Here is a 21,313-nt window from a genome sequence, read left to right as displayed (position 1 = left end):
TCTGCTAGATTTAAACACACACAGAGGCCTTCATCATGTGGTTGTTCTGCACAGGATTTTGTACTGTCGTTTCCCAAGAATAAACCTGATTGTGTAGCTGCCTGTCTGGAAGCTGCCATGACCCTGGCTTACAGAGAACACATACGCTCCTCACATCAGAGCCACGAAGGCTCTTTCCTCAGATAGGGAGCTGTCCCCACGTGGCAGGGAAAGGCAGCGTGGAGGTCACCGTGGGAGAGTGGTCTCAGCCCTGGAGAGGTGTCAGATTAAACACAGAGAAGACTGATCACTTAGCTCTGTAGTATTAATGTGTGTATGACCCAAAAAGCTTGCTCAGAATTTCCGGGCTGTATACAGTTTAAGAGAACTTGATGGATCAGGGTCTCTAGCAGATTAGATTTGTGATTGAAATGTATTGCTAATTTAGGCTTCCAACCTTAAATAGAAATCATTTTAGCTTTATAAACAGTGTTAGAAATACTTATGAAAACTTAAGGTTTACCATATTTATAGATACTTTTATTAGATTTATAGGAATTACTCCAGTATTGGTAAGAAATTTGTTTCTTACTTAGACCACAAAAAATCTTAACCATAAAACTGAATATATTATATTTCCACACGCATCTTAATTTTTTTAAGGTTAATAGCCAGATTTGTGTAGCCGTACATTAATCAAAGCCACACAAAGGTGACTGCAAACAATATGCTCCGTTTATAAGGCAAGCAGGGTCTGTTTTGAGTCAGTGGCCTCCTAGGTAGTCTAGGGCGACGTGGAATTCACTGTGCAGCCCAGACTGGCCTGATGTCCCAGTCTCCAACTGCTGGGCTCACCGATATTTACCGCCACACCCAGCTAACCTTTTGCTACGGTCATAGCTGCAGTAGTAGGGACTGAGCCTGGGGTCACATACATGCTCTATGGGTTCTCCATCACAGAACTGTATCCCTAGCCCTGAGTAAGACTTTTAAGTTGAACAAACACCTTAAGGAAAAATAATGTTTTCTTTAAGTTGTCACTTTAATAAAGAGAATATTAATTCTAAGACCAGAAAAAGACTCTGGATAATCTTTTGTAGGCAGACTTTCTCTGTCCCACCAGCTGCTTCCCAAATAACCTATGCAGAGACTAATTATTAACTATAAATGCTCAGCTGATAGCTTAGGCTTGTTGCTAACTCTTACATCTGAAATTAACCCGTATTACTTATCTACACTCTACCATGTGGTGGTACCTTTTCTCAGTATGGCATGTTCATCTCCTTCTTCCTCTGCACCTGGCTGCTGACTCCGCCAGCCCTGAAAATCCTGCCTAGCTATTGACTGTTCAGGTTTTTATTGAGTCAATCTGAGTGACAAACCTTCACAGTGTACAAAGGGATTATATACCACAGCACCAAGTGGGGCTACAACAGTGCTCTGATCTAGCTGGGTGCCCATGTCATAAACAAGAAAGCAGTGGTGGGTCTTGCCATGAAGGCGACTGTCCACAGAGGCTTCCAAGAAGAGACACTGCTAACGACGCCCCTTCTGTTGATAGAGTTTTGCAGACATCTGATGTGGAATGTCCTTCTGTATATGTGTTGCTTTTATTGGCTAATGAATAAAGATGCTTTGGCCTATAGCAGGGCAGAATATAGCCAGGCTGGAAATATATATATATTTAGAAAGAGAGAGAGAGAAAGAGAGAGAATACTCAGAGTCAGAGAGATGCCATGTAGTTGCCAAAGGAGAAAAATGATAGAACCTTACCCAGTAATCCACAGCTTCGTCGTGATACACAAAATAATAGAAATAGGTTAAATAGCTAGAAATATGAATGAACCATTAACCAAACAGTGTTGGAATTAATATAGCTTCTGTGTGATTATTGGGGTCTTGGCAGTGGGAAACAAACGAGCAGCCTCCATTTACAGATGGTGCCAACATGGGCCAACTACTGAGAGAGCTTGGGAAGGAATTCTAGACACAAAAGAACAGTGCTAAGCATGGCTTCTTGGTAGCAGTATTTTCTCAGGTGGGCTCTGATTGCTGGCAGCAGGCAGAGGCGTGATTCCTTTAAGAGAAGGCTTCCTGACTCAGCATTAATGGCAAAAACTGCATGACTTCTTTAAGAGACAGCTTCCTGGTTCATGCTGGGAGCACAAACTCTGGCTCTTTTGGGAGGTCCTGAAATGGGGTTTGTGAGCAGTATGCTACTAGTTACTTAATGGTGACATCGACCTGCTGCGTCCCTGGGGCCGGAGTGGAGAGCATGGCTTGCAGAGGTGGTGAACATACCTCCATCGTGTTGAACTGAACACAACCAACAACCAAGCAGCCTTGGTCCCAGACACATCCGCTTAGCAGAAAAAAAAGGCACTTCTAGTCAGAAAATGATTACAGATACACAATAAAGACAGATTCAGATGAAAATACTCTAAACAAGACACAGTGTGTAAAAAAATGTACATAGGCTTGGGAGAGAGAAGAAAAAGAGTATAGACAGTTATATAAAGAAATGGTTTTAAAAATGAAACAAAGTCTTTAATGAGACAATAAAAGTAATATAAAAGAGTATAGACAGTCATAGATTAAAGGATTAAAAAAATAAACCACATAAAGATGAAATATACATAGAGAGTCTGGATTATATATATTATTGTGTTTTCTTTAATTCTTTTGACTGCAGAGAGATATTTGATTCTGGGGGATGCTAAGCTAAACCAACATATATGTTTTAAATGTATCTTGACTTCAAAATTTGAGTCTAAGGATATGTTACTTTGGAAAAGAAGTTCTACTTTTGTTTCCACAGAGGATGGGAACTTGTGGAATCCTTCCAGGCTAATGTGGTTTGATGTACCAAGACCCCTGAAAGGTCACTGTGAACACCTCCCCCCCCCAAATACTTGGTCCAACAAACAGCAGGAAGCAGCTTGGAGAAAACAATGCCCAAATTCCCAAAATGATTGTTTATAAATGTTTGTTTTCATTTAAAGAGGGATGTGATATAGAGATGGATACTTTGCATTGGTATGGATCTTGGTATATTGATACAAATTTAAGGTTGATTTTGTTATACTGTGTATATATATTTCTGCTCTTGTTTAAGGTATTGTGTTTGTGCAGCTCATTTAAAAATGTAATATATAGTTAAGAAATACAGATTAATCAGATAATATCAAAATAAAATTTTTAATTATATTAGTTATGTTTTCTAGGTATACAAAGATATATTTCAACTAAATAGATAATCTTCAATATTTCAAAGACCTGCTGAATATGGCATTTAAAATATTTTTAAGAACTTAGACTTTTCTTGACAGTGAGACATGTCTGCTTCTGGCAGCACCAATCTACTTCAAAAGAATGATGGGCATCAAAGAGGCTCCCTATGGAGTTTGCTAGCCATTTGGGAAAGAAATTGCTCTTGCCTGAATAGCTTGATGGTATGCTGTATGAACTGGACATACAAAAAAGTGACTGTTGAACGTTTCAAAAGATGGAATAGTCCTTCAGGGTTCCTGCTTCACAGAAGAAGCTGCCAGGACACAGAAGAAAGTGACTGACAAACTGTCAATATAGACAGAACAGATATTTAAATTTCCTTCTTCACTGAAATGTCTGTCAGATATTATGGGCCTGTAGGCTGAAGATTAGATGCCCCAACATTACAAAAGAACTTTGTATGACTGTCCAGGTTGTGAGATGTCTCTGTCAATTCTAGAGTTTTGGAAGTTGCTTACAATGTACTTCTTTTTTTTAATTAATTAATTTATTTATTATGTATACAATATCCTGTCTGCATGTGTGCCCGCAGGCCAGAAGAGGGCACCAGATCTCATTACAGATGGTTGTGAGCCACCATGTGGTGGCTGGAAATTGAACTCAGGACCTTTGGAAGAGCAGGCAATGCTCTTAACCGCTGAGCCATCTCTCCAGCCCCTACAATGTACTTCTTATTTACTTAGGTAATATATCCTTCTGGAGTCTTTGAAGAGTGGAAGAATAGATAGTTATAGTTTGTCTTAATTATGATAAAAGATAAATTAGATATGAAACTTTAGATTCACAAAGATAGGGTAGATGATACAGTAGTTTTCTTAATTTGTCTAATGTAAATGGACTAAATATTGTAACTATAATTCTTGCTTGATAACTGTTTTGTATGTCATTTTACTATGTTAAAGTTAAAACCTTCCTTTTTATTTAGACAGAAAGGGGGAGATGATGTGGGATATCCTTCTGTATATGTGTTGCTTTTATTGGCTAATGAATAAAGCTGCTTTGGCCTATGGCAGGGCAGAATATAGCCAGGCTGGAAGAGATAAATAGAGAGAGAGTAGGCAGAGTCAGCGAGATACCATATAGCTGCTGAAGGAAAAAGACAGACACTGGAACTTGGCCTGGTAAGCCACAGCCTTGTCATGATACACAGAATAATAGAAATGGATTAATTTAAGATGTAAGACTAGCTAGAAATATACATGAACCATTGGCCAAACAGTGTTGGAATTAATATAGTTTCTGTGTGATTATTTGGATCTGGGTGGCCAGGAAATGAATGAGCAGCCTCCATTTATAGATAGCCTCTTGCTTGGGTCAGTTTTCCCTCAGGGTCAAGTTGGATGTTCTGTTGCTTGCAAGGGGTAAGACCCATTCTTCCACAGTGACCTCCACGCTGCCTTTCCCTGCCATGTGAACGTTTAGGGCTGCATTTCAGGTAGCTGAAGCTTCTCAAATGACAGAGAACCAGTGTCCTTCAGTGGAGCACGGACTTTGTCCCGGCCAGCTGACACTTCTGTGACACAGGGGACTGTTCGCAGTGGCTGTAACAGGGCCTCTGGAGAAGGAAAATGTGGGGTGCCACACAGCCCACTGTCTTGCTGCCTCTGGATCCCCTCCCCCCAGGTTAAGTCCACAGCCTCCCAATCCCACACACTTACTCCCGTTGTGTCTGGCATTCATGGGTTCCCATTGGTGTTTACACGTCACCTCACTGAATTCTGTGTGTGTCAAGGCTGGGAAGGAACTGCGTTGTTGTGATGTCTTGGCAGAGACACAGCATAGGAGTGTGGAAGTGAAAACAGGAAAATGTCTCCTCACTTACACCCTTCTCCAAACCAGGACCGTGTTGTGTAGTTGGGAATCTCTTCTGGGGTTTACAAGGCTGAAGGAGCATTCATGCCCACACGACAGAGCAGTCTGTGTTTGCCTGTTCTCACTTGGATTGTTTTTTCTTTCCCCACATGTTTTGTTTACTTATTCAGCTCAAATCTCATTTAAAAAATATTTTGATTGTGGTCTGGAGAGATGGCTCAGTGGGTACGAGCCCTGCTGTTCCAGAGGCCTCGGGTTGATTCCCGGCACACTCACGGTGGCTCACGGGTGTCTGTAGCTACAGTTCCGGGGAATCCAATGCCCTGTTTTGGCCTCCGTGGGTGTCAGGCTCTCATATCGTACACAGATATGCTTGTAGGCAAAACAGCCATACACATAAAAACAAAAAAATAATTAAAGGAGAATGTTTTAATCCTGTCTCTTAGCAATTGCATTTTAAAACATATTTATCAATCCATTTACTGAGGAGGCACAGGTGTGCCATGTCTCAAGCGTGGCCGTCAGAGGACTTGTGGGTTCTCTCCTTCTGCCGTGCAAGTCCCTGGGATCAAACTGAGGTCATCTCGTTTGATGGTCAGCATCCTCACCCCCCCCCCCCCCGAGTCTATTGGGAGGCAGAGCATGGTGCCCAGGAAGTCAGAGAGCACTGGAACACAGCAGCTTACCTCACGCTACGCTAGCCAGGAAGCACACAGGAAGGGGCTGGGACATGACCTCAGTGACTACTTCCTGAAACAAGGCCACTTCCTAGTCTCCCTCACCCTGTGTGTGTGTGTGTGTGTGTGTGTTGGGGGGGTTCATATGTTAGTGGCCAAAGATTGACTTTGGGGAGCTATCGTCTATTACTCTTATATTCTCTGACACAGGGTCTCAGTTGAACCCAGAGTTTGTCAATTTGACTAGTTTAGCGAGCCAACTTGTTCTGGGGATCCTTGTCTCTTCTTTCCCAGCCCTGGGTTAACAGGTGGGCCACCACACCCACCCAGTGTTTATGTGCACGTTCCGGAGAGCAGAACTCTGGTCTTCCTGCTTGCAATGGAAGTGGTTAAGCGCTGAGCCATCTCCCCAGTACGACATTCCAGTTTCTACCATCAGCCCTCATGCTATGAATCGCTCTAGAGATTAATCAATTATGAGCATAAAGCCTTCAGGATTCAGTCTCTGCCCCAAAGTCTATCAGCTGACACCCAGGGCTCTGTGGACACTGCAGATTCAAACCTGACAGCATCCTTCCTGTCCGACAAAAGGGCCCTGCATCGAATCAGCACCGGGAGCGACTGAGGACCGGAGCCCTGCATCAAATCAGCACCGGCAACAAGCGACTGAGGGCCGGAATGCTCCTGAAGAGAGAACAGAGCACACGTACCCCAATGCTCCAGTTAGGCCTGTTCTTACTGTTGAGGAAAGTTCTAGCAGTGTACAACTGGGCACCAGAAAGCACACAGTGAGGGTTGGCATTCGGTCACAGTGTTACACAGACGTCACCTGTACCTTGTTCCAAAGCAGTCTAACCATCCCCATTCCCTGGGAGCATTGACTTCTCCCCCCACCCCCACACCCGGGCAGTTGCCAGTCTGTTTCCTCTCTGTGAGCGCGTGCATGTGAGCTTTGGTGTCTGGCTTCCTGCACTAAAGTCACGTTCTCAGGGTGTGTCTGTGTTGTGGCAGGTGTCAGTGCGTCTTTTCTCCTTGCGAAGAATGCATAATGATGATGCTTTGCTCATACATTAGTAGTGAATAAAAATGAATCAATTCAGCTGTGCCTTCTAGCTCATAGCTGTAATCCCAGCACTCAAGAGGATCATAATTTTGGGCTACAGAGCAAGCCCCTGTCTAAAAAGCGAGATGACCTAGCCTTTAAGAGGCTGGCTGCTCGTGCAGAGTTAAGTTCGTAGCATCCATGTCTGGCAGGTCACCTGCTTGTAACTCCAGCTTCATGGGATCCAATGCCTTCTTCTGGCTTCCACAAACCATTCATGTACATATGTCTGTACACACATACACATAATTTTAAAAATAAAATAAATATTTAAAAAGAATAAATTGCCGGGTGGTGGTGGCACTCAGGTATACAGAGGAATTCCAGGAATACACAGAGGAACTCTGTCTCAAAAAACAAAACAAAACAATACAAGGACTGGAGAGATGGTTCGGTTCAGAGGTTAAGAGCATTTATTGCTCTTCTAGAGGTCCTGAGTTCAATTCTCAGCAACCACATGGTGGCTCACAATCATCTATAATGGGATCTGATGCCTTCTTCTGGCCTGCAGGCAAACATGTAGATAGAACACTGTATACATAAAAATAAAATAAATCTTAAAAATATATGTAAATAAAATCAAATTATTTGGACACAAATGTTAAGTAGACATGAACATTCCTTTGCCTAGAGAGATCATACTTCGTTATGTTTGTGGAAGCTTTGGGCTGAGTTCAGCCCTGTCGCAGCCTCGCTGGGAAGCCAGGCATCCCTCGGCAAGGGCTGCCCCCTCTGTCCTGTTTTTCAGAATCCCAGTGCACACCATATTTGACAGCTGTCCAGAAGGGAATGGCATAAGGTCGATAGCCATCACCCGTGACGCCAAGCTTCTGGCTACCATCTCTGATGCCGAAATCCAGGTAACATGGCCTTTGGGTGGACGTCTCTGAGCTGGCCAACACTGCCAGATGTCTTTGCAGCCACCTCCACACGGGCCACCTGGGGTATGTGTGTAGTGTGTGTGTTTCTAGGCTAAGCAGGCTTCACAGTGCGGAGTGGCGGGGGGGGGGCATGCTTAGGACTTGACTGTTCCTTTGCTCAGTTACCCAGGCCTCAGGTAGGGTTTCCATAGCTGTAGGCTTGTCCTTGCACCCCCAGCGGCCTCAGAAGTCCCTCACTGTGCTTTCCTTGCAGAAAGTGTGCATCTGGAAGTGGACCTTGGCAGTGGAGACGCCTGCATGCACCCTTGAGCTTCCCAAAGAGTATGGTTTCCAGGTGCGCTGAGTTTGACCCTATGATTGCTGGCCTGTGCTTACACCGAGGCTGCTCCGTGGGGGCTCTTTGTTAGTGGGGTTTCCTCCTGGAGCAGGAGGGCTTTGAATGACACTTTCCTAGCCTAGACCTCATTTTATCCTTCCTAATAATAGCTAATATGTTTGACACACTTGCCTCGTCCTAGATTCTGCTCAGTTCTTGCGTTATCTCCCATAATCTACACAAACATGCCAGTGAAGTTACTGCTGCCTATGGACTACCACCATCAATTATTAAATACTCTATCTAAAGCCACCCGCCAGCAGCCTGCCTTATTCAGGGGCAGGTGCTCTGCTGTTTCGGACCTTGCAGAGAGTTGTTGAGATAAACGGATGGATACATTGTTGTCAGCTCGCCTAAGAAGGCCTGTCTAGGATGCCCTGAGCGCTGACGTCATGCCTCTGTGCCCCACGTCAGGGCTCTCTGCTTCTCATGTTCTCATTCTTCCTGGTTTAGAGGGGACTGGCTCGGTGCTACCTGGGTCACGCATCCGAAACGCAGAGTGTTGAGGAACTAACTCAGCGAGGCTCAGGTCCTCATGCAGTCACATGTCCAGCTGCCCCATTTCTACTAGCCTGTCAATCACTCAGGAAAATAAACGCTTCTATTTTTAAAATTTGCACTGATCCAACAGCCAGCCACATGTGACTATTTAGGCATGGGGTGTGTGCATGCGTGTGCATGTGTGTGTGTGAAGTGTGCATGTGTGTGTGTGAAGTGTGCATGTGTGGAGGCCGTTAGAATTTATGTCTGGGATTATCCTTCATTGCTCCTCTACTTTACTCACTGGGCCACGGTCCCTCAATCAAACCCAGAGCCAACTGATAAGATTAGTCCTGCTAGCCAGCTATCTGGGAATTCCCCCATCTCTGCCTTCTGAGGCTGGGATCACACAAGCAGGCCATCACGCTCATTCCACATTTACATAGGTTCTGGAGATCCCAGCTTCTGTCCTCGGGCTGTGTGGCAAGCACCTTTAACTGCAGACCTCTCCCTAGGTGCAACGTTTAGTTTTTGTTAATTGACGCCAGCCTAGGCATACCTGGGCAGTTGCCTCCATCACACTGGCCTGTGGGAAAGTGAGGCATTTTCTTCATTGCCAACTATTGTGGGCGGGCTCAGCCCGCTGTGGGCAGTGCCATCCGTGGACAGGTGTGCCTGGGCTGTACCGAAAGCAGGCTATGCAGGCCACGAAGAACAAGCCAGTGACCACAATACCCTGGAGCCTCTGTGTCCTGCCTGTGTCCTCCTCCCACCCGACCCCCTTCACCCCCAGCTCTCCTCCACCCCCACTTCGCTCAGTCAAACCCTCCCCTCTCCCAGTTGCTTTTGGTCACTGTTGTATCACAGCAATGGAGAGCAGACTAGGACACCAGTCTCAGGCTTGGCATCTTTGAGACAGGTGCTGCCTATGGCCCCAGGTAGCCTTGAACACAAAGTGGCTTTGGGGCTTGGCCTCCACAGCGTGGATAGCAGGTGTGTGCTGCCACAGTTGGCTTCAGGTTTTTCAGTTTGTTTCTGTGCAAAATGCCTTTAGGACTTTCCCCGCTGAGTCTGTAGATCACTTTGTGAAGTATTGTCATCTTAATTATATTGTTTCCCAATGCACAGCACACCAGGTGTCCCACTGTTTGTTTATGCCGTCTTCAGTTCTTTTTTGGGCAGTGCTTTGCAGTTTCGAGCGTACAAATCTTTTCGCCTCCTGAGTTAAATTTATTCCTGCATATATATATATTTTCCCCCTCTCTCTTTCTTGTGCTTTTAAAATTGGAATCGCTTCCCTAATTCCCCTTTTCAGGTTGTTCACAGCTGCTGTGTAAAAACACAGCTGGATTCTGCCTCTTAGTTTTGTGTCCTGCAACTTTGCCAAATGCACTATTTAAATTTAAATTGATTGCAGTGAAATCAAATGACGGGTGGTTCTCCGGCTTTACTGGCCACATTTAAAGTTCTCTCCAGCCATGTGGGTCCTGTAGGCTACAGAATTTGATACATTCCACAACAGAGATCTCAGGCTGGTCAGGGCCATTCCCACAGCTGGCGCCTGACGGCGTTCCTCATATGTCACTGAGAGGATGGGGACATGAGGGTCAAACACTGGCCCGTCCTCACTCCCACTCGCGTTCTTTGTCCCTTTAACTGCCCCATGAAAGGCTAGCTCACTAGACCTCTTGGTCTCCTCTGGCTATCTTCCCCTGGGGCCTCCACTTTGCCTCTCCTTAACCCGGAACCAGCACAGGGCAGATTATATCACTAGTCTCCAACCAGCTCCTGTGGGCCCCGCACCTCCTTCTAACTTTTCCCCTTGGCCCTTGTCTTAGGGTTTTGTGTTTGTTTGATTGTTTTGTTGCTGTGAAGTGACACCATGACCACGGAAACTCTTGCAAAGAAAACATTTAATTGAGATTGTGGTTTACAGTTTCAGAGGTGCAGTCCATTATCATCATGACAGTGAGCATGGTGGTGTGCAGACACATATGATGCCAGCTGCATCTTGACCAGAAGACAACAGGAAGTTGACTGTCAGTCATGCTGAGGGAAACTTGAGCAAAAAAGAGATCTCAAAGCCTGCCCTCACGGTGACACACTTCCTCCAACAAGGCCACACCTCCTAATAGTGCCACACCCTTTAGGGTCCTTTTATTTCAAACCACCACTCTCTTTTTCACATAAAATATCTAGAAGGGAGCTAGTAAAATGGCTGGGTAGGTAAAAGCAAACCTGAGGGCCTGAATTGAACCTCTGGAACTTACAACAGAGGGATGGATCCAACTCCTGAATGTAGTCTTCGGACCTTTGTAAGGGCTGCAGTCACACACATAATGCATAGTATACATTTTTAAAAACCCTTCTAGAAGAGAGCTCACTGCTTCTTTCCTCTATTTTGAATCTCACCTTCATACACCTTCCTTCCTTCCTTCTTTCTTTCCTTCCCTCCTTCCTTCCTTCCTTCCTTCCTTCCTTCCTTCCTTCCTTCCTTTCTTTTTTCTTTCTTTCAGACTGCCTTCCACCCCGGAAAGTTTTGGCTTCTTAATGTTTAATTTTCTAATCATTATTACCGTGTGCATGTGTGTTTGGGGGAAGTCGCATGTGTAGAAATCATAAGGCAACTCTGGATTCAATACACTCAATCCACCTCTACGTAGGCTTCAGGGATTGAACTCGGGCTGTCAGGCTTGCGCAGCAAGCACAGGCATTTTTAGCTGCTGAACCATCTCGCCAGCCCTGTTTCTTTCACTCAGCTTACTTTGTGACACTGGTCACAGACATTTTTCTTTTTTCTTTCTCATTTTTGACTGGTATGCCTTGGATGTGTCAACTGCTTGTTTGTCCTGTTAGTGGGCATTTAGGGCTTTTCCTCCTCCTGACCAGTAAGAGCAGATGCTTCTAGGAAACAAGCCTTCCCTTCTCAGTCTTTATTTTATTATTTAGTTTTGAAGGCTAGTTCCCCTAAATGATGACCAATCTTGTAACCTTTAATCCCGGCACATGGGAGGCAGAGGCAGGTGGATCTCTGTGAGTTCCAGGCCAGCCTGGTCTACATAATGAGCCCCTGTCTCAGGGGAAAAGAAAAAGAAAAAAGAAACTAAAAGAAGCATAGCAATTATTTACAGTTCAGGAGATAACTCCCTTGGCAGAAAAGACACTTTAAATAGAAAGTACCCTGTCTGAAGACCTGTTTTCAGCCGCGGGGAGGTCTGGTCCAAACCTTCTGTCAGTCTGCATCACCCCAGGCCTGTGTGCTGCCCTGTGAGTCCAACACAGGCATTGGCCGTTCATATTTACACTGTAGGTAGGGCAGACCATTGGCAGGGAATAGGCCTGGAGGTGGGGGGAGTGGCGGGGATGGGGCAGAAGCAGCTTGCTTGGCCTCGCAGTGTGCAAGGCCTCTCTGCCTCGGGCATCCCAGCTGGCAGCTCCTGCTCCCCGCACAGGCTTCTGCTCCCTGCACAGCTCCTGCTCCTGCACAGGCTCCTGCTCCTGCACAGGCTCCTGCTCCCTGCACAGCTCCTGCTCTCCGCACAGGCTCCTGCTCCCCGCACAGGCTCCTGCTCCTGCACAGGCTCCTGCTCCCCGCACAGGCTCCTGCTCCCTGCACAGGCTCCTGCTCCTGCACAGGCTCCTGCTCCTGCACAGGCTCCTGCTCCTGCACAGGCTCCTGCTCCCCGCACAGGCTCCTGCTCCCCGCACAGGCTCCTGCTCCCCGCACAGGCTCCTGCTCCCCGCACAGGCTCCTGCTCCCCGCACAGGCTCAAATCTTCCAGCCGGGGGTTTCTGTCCCATAACTGTGACCATTGTTTGGTTTCTGCATTTAGCGTTTGCCTCGCTACAGTTTCTGTGGCGTCGATTTTTGGGAAGGGTGCCAACAACTCACGCCATACTGTCTTGGCAGCAATCGGAACTCCCTCCCGAAGCCTCATATTCATTCCAAGATCTCTCGTGAGCCTGTCAGTCTCTGAAGTGTGTGCTCATCAGCTTTTGTCTGAAAAGGCACAGAATAAAGATGATTATAGACGGGGCAGAGGCCGTTGTTCAAGGGTGGAGTGCAGTAGCTGTAGCACCCCGGGTTTAGTGCCCAGTGTTGGGGGGGAGAATAGATGAATAGCTAAATGGTGGATGCAGCTTATTCTGTGCTTGTTACGGACGATGCCTTGTAATAAATGAACCTTGTAAAGCAAGTGCATCTTACACTCCTTCCTTAAAGCCAGTACTTAAATGCTCTTCTTCTTGTTTCCCAGGTTCCAAGTCTTTTTCATTTTTATGTCTATCCCTACTCAGTTATTTGTTTTCATTAAAATTAATATTTAATTGTAACAGCTGAAGCGGTGAGAAACAGGTTTATTTTCATGTAACACATCTTTATGCCTTATGTTTCAGAACTACCTCACCTTCAACCCCGCGAGCAACAGGGAGCTGGTGAGCAACAGCAAGACACAGGCCGTCTACTACTCCTGGGTGAGTCGAGCGAGGTGTGTCAGCTGCGGATGGAAACGACGCTTAGTTCCCGAATACAGATGTCCCATAGTGTAGTAACAGTGCTTCTCTTTAGGAAGCAATGAACATGTATTCAAACCTTTTTATTTAATTATGGTATTTATCTTAGTCTCATTGGAAATTAGCATATTAAATTAGAAGCAGATAATTAAACTTCATTTAATTTTTTAAGGTAATGAGGCAAATATTTATTTGACTATATCTAATAGGTCCGAAAGATGGGGGCTTGTTTGGTTTCATTTGTTTGTTTGACACCTGAACTCTATTGCAAATTTCAGAAAGGGTTTTTTTTTGTTTGTTTGTTTGTTTTTTGAGATAGGATTTCCTGTGTCACCCTGGCTGTCCTGGAACTCACTCTGTAGACCAGGCTGGCCTCAGACTCAGAGATATACCTTCCTCTGTCTCCCAAGTGCTAGAATTAAAGGCACCTGGCTCAGAAAGTAAATTTTTTAAAAGTAAAAATAGTTTATTATTTGACAGTTTCATCCATGTAAATAATGCATCTTGGTCATATGCACCCCAGCTCCCTCTCCACCTGCCCTCGGGAATCCCCAACTCTTTTCTTCCCTTCCCTTCAGGAACCCTCAACTTCTCCATCCATTCCCCCTAAGTACCACAACATGTGCCCCCCCCGCCCATTTAATGTCATTTGTTTATTATTTAATGAGATTAAACAAACACACAAACAGCCACAGCGGAATACAGATGGACTTTGACTCAGCTCCTTACAGACCTGCCAGTCTACCTAAGTAGTCATGGCAGCAGCGCTCTTACCAGTGACCAAAGCACCCCGTGCACTTGCCTGTGGCCCTGCACACCTCTAATCACAGCACTCAGGAGACAGGATCTCTGTGAGTTCAAGGCCCGCACAGTCTACAGAGTGAGTTCCAGGACAGCTAAGGCTACACAGAGAAACCCTGCTTCAAAAAAAACAATCAAGCGAAAAAGAAGAAGCAACACAGTTTGGTTATCGAGTGTATGATTCCATTTATATGGAATGTTGGACTAGGTAAGTCCACAGAGACAGGTTTATATGGAACGTTGGACTAGGTAAGTCCACAGAGACAGGTTTATATGTAATGTTGGACTAGGTAAGTCCACAGAGACAGGTTTATATGGAACGTTGGACTAGGTAAGTCCACAGAGACAGGTTTATATGTAATGTTGGACTAGGTAAGTCCACAGAGACAGGTTTATATGTAATGTTGGACTTGGGAAGTCCACAGAGACAGGTTTATATGGAACGTTGGACTAGGTAAGTCCACAGAGACAGGTTTATATGTAATGTTGGACTAGGTAAGTCCACAGAGACAGGTTTATATGGAACGTTGGACTAGGTAAGTCCACAGAGACAGGTTTATATGTAATGTTGGACTAGGTAAGTCCACAGAGACAGGTTTATATGGAACGTTGGACTAGGTAAGTCCACAGAGACAGGTTTATATGTAATGTTGGACTAGGTAAGTCCACAGAGACAGGTTTATATGTAATGTTGGACTAGGTAAGTCCACAGAGACAGGTTTATATGGAACGTTGGACTAGGGAAGTCCATAGAGACAGGTTTATATGGAACGTTGGACTAGGGAAGTCCACAGAGACAGGTTTATATGGAACGTTGGACTTGGGAAGTCCACAGAGACAGGTTTATGGCTGCCAAAGTGGAGCATCATACATGCCACTGACGTGGACACCTGAGGAAATGCACTTGCCTTAAAAAAACAGAAAGAAAGTAAACAAAGCAAAACCAAAGACTTGCTGAAAAGCTGCATGCCAGTGATATTTATTGCTTTGGGTGTTTATTTTCATTTTAAAGCCTCATTGATGTAGAGCTCAGATTTGCATTAACCACGACACAGAGGCACAATCATGCTGGCTTTTAAATAGATTTGTATTTCTTTTCAAATGTTTTTAACTCCTCCCCAGGTGACAGGTTTTCTTCCTGTAGGCGCTGCAGCCCTCTGATCCCATTTGGGTGCATTCGCCCTGGGTTAGTTAGCACGTAGTGCCTGTCCTGGCAGCTTAGTCTTGAAATAGTAATGTCTTTTTCTGTGCTTTTCAGCATGAAGAGAAGGGTATACTTGCTCACAGTGCCCCAATTTTAACAGAGAAAGTGAGTATCCCTGTTGCATTTTCATGTCAGACACCGTGAAGGGGAAATGCAGATGTGCTGACTTGGTGGGTGTGGGCTTGCCTGGATCCTTTGTCCGTAATGAATCGTCTTGTTAAAAATAATAGAAGCCTTGTAAAAATAAAACAAAATATTATGGAAAAAGATGCTATTAGTGCGAGGAAATCCCGAGAGATGGGTAGATGTCGTAATGTGCGTGTGTCTATTGACAGAGAATGAGAGCTAAGGACGACAGAGAGTGTGCCAAAGGGAAGAAACGAGATGGGTGGGCTGGAGGAGAGAGTTTCCCTGGGCCCCGTCCCCAGGGCTGCAAACAAACGAGATCTCCTCGGAAAGGTCACTCTGTGTCTGTCTGCAGACTTTGTTCTTGTGCTCATGACTCCTGGCGGCCACGGCTCATAAAGTCCCTGGGAATAATGAGCTAGAAAGTAGTGGACCATTGCTGCTGAGGGAACCAAATAATGTTGTTGGTTTCTGTAAACTGGTGCCATGTCTCCAGCTGATGAGGGCATAACCATGTTCCGTGTAGGCTTCTGCTTTAAAGACACCTTTTAGATGTGACATGGAGGGTGTGATGGCTCATGCTTGCACTCGGAAGACAGAGGCAGGCAGATCTTTGTGTTCAAGACTAGCCTGATTATACATCCAGGACTGCACAGTGTCTCAGACAAAACTAAACAAACAAATCCCTGAGGGCTGAGGACGTAGCTCAGTTGGTAGAGTGCCTGTCCATCGTGTGTCTAGGAGGAGGGAACCTCAATTGAGAAAAATGCCTCTATAAAATCCAGCTATGAGGCATTTTCTTAATTAGTAATCGATGGGGGAAGGTCCAGTCCATTGTGAGTGGAGCCATTCATGGGCTGCTGGTCCTGGGTTCTATAAAAAAGAAGATTGAGCAAGCCATGAGAAGCAAGCCAGTGAGCAGCACTTTCTATGGCCTCTGCTTCAGCTCCTGCCTCCAGGTTCCTGCCCTGTTTGAGTTCCTGTCCTGACCTCCTTCAATGATGTGCTACAGTATGGAAGTGTAAGCCAAATAAACCCTCCCTCCCCAAGTTGCTCTGGTCAAAGTGTTCCATGACAGCAATAGAAGCCCTAACTAAGACACAAATCTAGCATCTTCTTGCAGAAGGCGATGGGGCAGCAGATTTGCTGTGGTATGGGATAGATTCTGAGTTTCCTTCCTTCCTTCTTCCCTCCACAAATCCGCTGCAGGCTTCATCACAGCTCATTTCTTTTTCTCTATGTATCTTTAAAGATTTCTGTAGCATGAATAATAAAAACTCAGAGACAGATATTGGGGTTCAAGCTGAAGATCAGAAAAGCAAAACAGCCAAGCCACTAGAGAAGCCTTACCTCTACCAAGGCTGGGCAACTGCAGCCTGAACTTTTGTCTCCTCCTGTCTTATAGTCCCCTCTAGTGCTGGGGTTAAAGGTGTGAGCTGCCACCATTTGGATCTGTTTCTGCATTGATCTTGTGTAGCCTAGGGTGGCCTTGAACTCACAGAGATCCATCTGCCTCTGTCTCCCAAATCCTGGGATTAAAGGTGTGTGACACCACTGCCTGGCCTCTAGTGGCTTAGTTTTACCTTCTGATCTTCAGGCAAACTTTATTTATTAAAACGTGAATAAAATATCACCATATTTCCCCTTTGTGTCTAAAATTTAAAAAGAGTAACTAATATAAGAAAAACTATATACAGTAAGTAAAATAACTATATACATTATATACAGGCAATAAATATATCAACAATCTCTAGTTCATTTGCATTTGACAAATTCAGAGAAAATACTCCATATCTATCCTGCCTTGGTGAGTCCAAAGTCTTGTACCTAATTTACTTTCTATCTTAACTTGATTTCTGCATCTGGTAAAACAGGGAAAACTGTAACTCTCTAGTCTTCAACTCCTTCAGAGACTCACAAAGGAAATAAAATTAACTGAGTAAGCAGGAAGTGCAAACAAGTGACTTCCAAAAGCTGTGAGAAATGACAGAAACAGCAGGCTACCTGGACAGTCACCCAGAGTTTCTCTGCAATGTTGAGGCATCCATCTTCAGCCTACAGGCCTAGAATATCTGACAGAATTTTCTATGAAACAGGGTTTTTGAAGGACTGTCCCACCTTGTCTGGTAAGGTTTGGCAGTCACTCTCTTCTGTGTCCTGCTTGTCCCATTAGGACAGCATACTGTCAGAAGTTGAGGCAAGGGCATTTTATTGCTCCATGGCTTACTTTTGCTACAAAGAAAGCAAACTCCATATGAAATTTCTTTGCTGCTCATCATCTCTGAAGTAGATTGGTGCTGTCAGGAGCAGATGTGTCGTACTGTCATAAAGAAAGAAAAAAGAACCTATGTTATTAAAAATCTTAAATGCCATTTTCTGTAGATCTCTGAAGTGTTTGATGATGACCTGTCTGTTTAAAACATATCTCTGTTTGACCGTGAAAACATACCTAATGTGACTACAAGTTCAATTGTAATAGGTGACTAATTACTAACCTGCATTTCCTTATTATCCTAAACAGTTGGTAATAATAACTTTCAAGGACTAGAAATTTACATTATACTGTTAAATGAGTTGTATAGGTACAATGCCTTGAACAAGATTAGAAATGTATGTACAGTCTATTTTAACAAAATTAGTCTCAAATTTGTATCAATATACAAAATTTGTATACAATACACAAAAGTCCAATCTAGTGTAACATATTTAAAACTAGTATAGTTGTTTTTTTAAAAGTAGATTCAATAATCTACCTTTTTATCTTATCATATCTTTATCCCCCTTTTCTCTTCTCAAGAATCTTGACTCTAATTTTCTTTGTTTAGCTTTTTTCCTGACCATTACCAATAACAACTTGTAACTAATCCCCTTAAACAATGACAAATCCATAGCCTATTGAACAACCAAAAACCATCTACCCCACCTTTTGGGAATGTGGGCATCATATTTTTAAATTTCTGCTGTCTGGAGGTGACAGTGTCTTTGGGGATTCTGAAAAGAAAATTTGGGGTCAATTGTCAAGTCCTGGAGAGGTAGCTTTATCATTTGTTGTCCAGTCTCTGCATAATGGGAAAGTGCAGGACTTGTCTCAAGTCCTGGCTGGAGTAGTCTGTTAGACTAAATCATCTCAGCTAGCCACCTCAAAATTGTTCTGAGCAGTTTGTAGTCCAAAAGTAAATCTTTAGGTGGTGTTTTCCAGTTTAGTGATGTTATCTTAGTCCTGGAGGAATTATTGTTGTAGGGCTCCATATGGAGACTTCAAAGATCACCATTAGGTGTGCTCATGGTTCACTGCAGAAAACCGATAGAGACTCAAACTTGAAATCATGTACATGAAGGTTGATGAAACCTTTATCAGAATTAGTTAGTACTCTATATGATCACTAATATCATGACAAAAAGTGTTTATATATATATATATATTTATGATAAATCTCATACCTTAAGAAAAGCTGTTAAAGAGTCAATATAAAACCAAAGATTTATGAGATTCGTGGCAATAAAGGAGTCCATAAATATTTGTTTTTCTTCTGTCCAATATCAAGTGGCTCTTCTGACTATGGCAGAGATTTTGGATTTCACTTTAATGAACATGTTTGGGTTTAGAGAAGGAGAGAGCCACACTCCAACTCCAAAGCCAGCTTTAATCTTTAGTTGGACTGGGACTACAAAAAGGATTATTTGCATTACATGTCTGTAGAAAACAACAGAAACAAACTTTTGGGAAGATTTATGAAATTTTATCCTGATGGAAATGTGATATACCAATAGACTAATTACTCCTTTTCTTGGGACACTTTTTCTGGATGATTTGTCCTTTTTCTTCAGATGTCTCATTTTGCCCAGTGATCTTCAGATTCTTTAGCTGGATACCTTTATTCTCCTCTAAAGGCAGAAACAAAACCCTTCCCCAGCTCTAATTTTGGGGAGATTTTCTTTTGGAAAGTTAAGATCAAATGAAAAACATTGTTAGTTTTATAGGTTAGTTCAGATTAAATGGCCATAGTTCTTAATGAACTGTCATCTTTTCTAATTAAAAGAAGTCTCTTGTTCAAATTTAATCTTTGTCAATTTTGATAATATCCATAGCTTTTTTTCTTCAATAAAAACAAAAGCAAAACACCTTTCTCAACATGACACATGCCGTGGTTTCCATTCTGAGGTTAGTACATATTTAAAGTATATTGGCTGATTTAATTCTGTAGTTTTTTTCTATTATCCAATGTCTCTTCCCAGCTGTTGTTCCTTTCTCATTAGCATTTCAAAATTCAAAGTTAATAAAGCATTATGCGATCTATTTCTGGGGGTGCTGTGGGACAATGGTCTTGTACCCTGTCACTTGTATTATTTTAATAAAACACTGATTGACCTGTAGCCAAGCAGGAAGTAGAGGTGGGGTGGTGAGAACAGGGGAATTCTGGGAAGAGGAAAGACTCAGTCTGCAGTCATCACCTAGACACAGAGGAAGCAAGATGAGAATGCCTTGCTGATAAAAAGGTATTAAGCAATGTGGCTAACACAGACAAGAATTATGGACTAATTTAAGATGTAAGAATTAGTTAATAAGAAAGCCTGAGCTACTAGGCCAACCAGTTTATAATTAATGTAGACCTCTGTTTCTTTGGAACTAAATGGCTGAGGGACTGAGTGGGACGGAAACCTCAGTCAACATGGGGTTATTTATCATACCTTTCTGTTTATTTAACATATCCTTTAGAATTTTATTTGATCTTTCTATAACTGCCTGCCCTGTATGATTGTGTATAATATGCTTTATATTATAATAAGCAAAAAACTGTTTTATTTTCTTAGAGACTTATGCTTCTGGAGCATTATCTGTGTTTATTGGTACAGGTATACTTATGATGATCATAACTTCTAGCAAATATATGATTACCAAATCAGCCTTTTTCGAACTCAAAGCAGTTGTCCATTGAAAACCTGAATAGGTATCAATAGACGTACATATTTTAGTTTTCCAAATTCTACAAAATGGAACACATCCATCTGCCAGATTTCATTCCTTTAAGTACCCTTTGGGTTACTTCCTGCAGGTAGTACTGTTTAGTTGTATAAAGAACAAGTAGGACATTTCCTTATAATTTCTTTGGTTTGTTGCTGCATAATGGAAAAAGTCTTTTTTTTAAATCTTCACTATTGATATGATGTTTTCTTATGAAATTCTGAGGCCTTCAGCATACTTCCAACCAATAATTGATTGATTTCTGCATTAACTTGTGCTAGAGAACCTGGCAGACATGTATGGGATAGGTTGTGAGATATATATATATATATATATATATATATATATATATATATATATATATAGTGACTTCTATTCCTGATTGTATCTTGTAACTGAATAAATAGTGAAGTCAATTCTATATCATCTGGTATAAATCATTTCAATATTCAAAACAACTCTTTCTGCATATTGTGAATTGGTAACTATGTTGAGTGGTTCTTTAAAATCCTTTAGTGAAGATGGACACTAAAAAGAAATTCCACACTAGAGCTCAGAATTAAATATAATAAAGGGTTATTTATTTAGGGGTAGACACACAGATCACACTCCTCTGCTCAAATGGGGAACAGCAACCGAATCCTGCAGCTGGAAGAGAGAGTGTGTGCTTTACATCAGCATAAATAGTATAAGAGGCCATGCCCAAGTGGGCGGGTAACTTAAAGGCTGAAGGATTTTCTACAGCACCTCTCCCTTTTGTTTAAATACAAAACTTCTATGCCTAATACAAAATTATATACAATAAGAACAAATATCAAGTATAAAAATTAGAATTACAACCAGCATAAACAATATCAAGTAAGAAACATGTGATAAATGTTTCAATAATTATCCAATCCTAAGGAGTCTAAGTGTTGTATTATAAATAACTTGGCCGGCCGGGCGGTGGTGGCGCACGCCTTTAATCCCAGCACTCGGGAGGCAGAGGCAGGCGGATCTCTGTGAGTTCGAGACCAGCCTGGTCTACAAGAGCTAGTTCCAGGACAGGCTCCAAAACCACAGAGAAACCCTGTCTCAAAAAATAAATAAATAAATAAATAAATAAATAA

The 21,313-nt window shown here is 43.2% G+C and overlaps 1 protein-coding gene across 2 annotated transcripts in view; it reads left to right on the top strand.

Annotated features, from left to right (window-relative positions):
* The window catches only part of Cfap251 (cilia and flagella associated protein 251), a 90,190-nt gene that overhangs the window by 14,791 nt on the left and 54,086 nt on the right, over positions 1-21,313 (top strand). For both annotated transcript variants that reach the window (XM_075979386.1, XM_075979397.1), the window contains 4 exons: positions 7,610-7,721; positions 7,996-8,076; positions 12,994-13,071; positions 15,170-15,220. In XM_075979386.1, the coding sequence (XP_075835501.1) occupies positions 7,610-7,721; positions 7,996-8,076; positions 12,994-13,071; positions 15,170-15,220 (322 nt within the window). The remainder of the gene's footprint in view (positions 1-7,609; positions 7,722-7,995; positions 8,077-12,993; positions 13,072-15,169; positions 15,221-21,313) is intronic.

The sequence above is a fragment of the Microtus pennsylvanicus genome, chromosome 1 (assembly GCF_037038515.1).
Source record: "Microtus pennsylvanicus isolate mMicPen1 chromosome 1, mMicPen1.hap1, whole genome shotgun sequence".
NCBI lineage: Eukaryota > Metazoa > Chordata > Mammalia > Rodentia > Cricetidae > Microtus > Microtus pennsylvanicus.
This window is presented reverse-complemented; position numbering and strand designations above follow the sequence as displayed.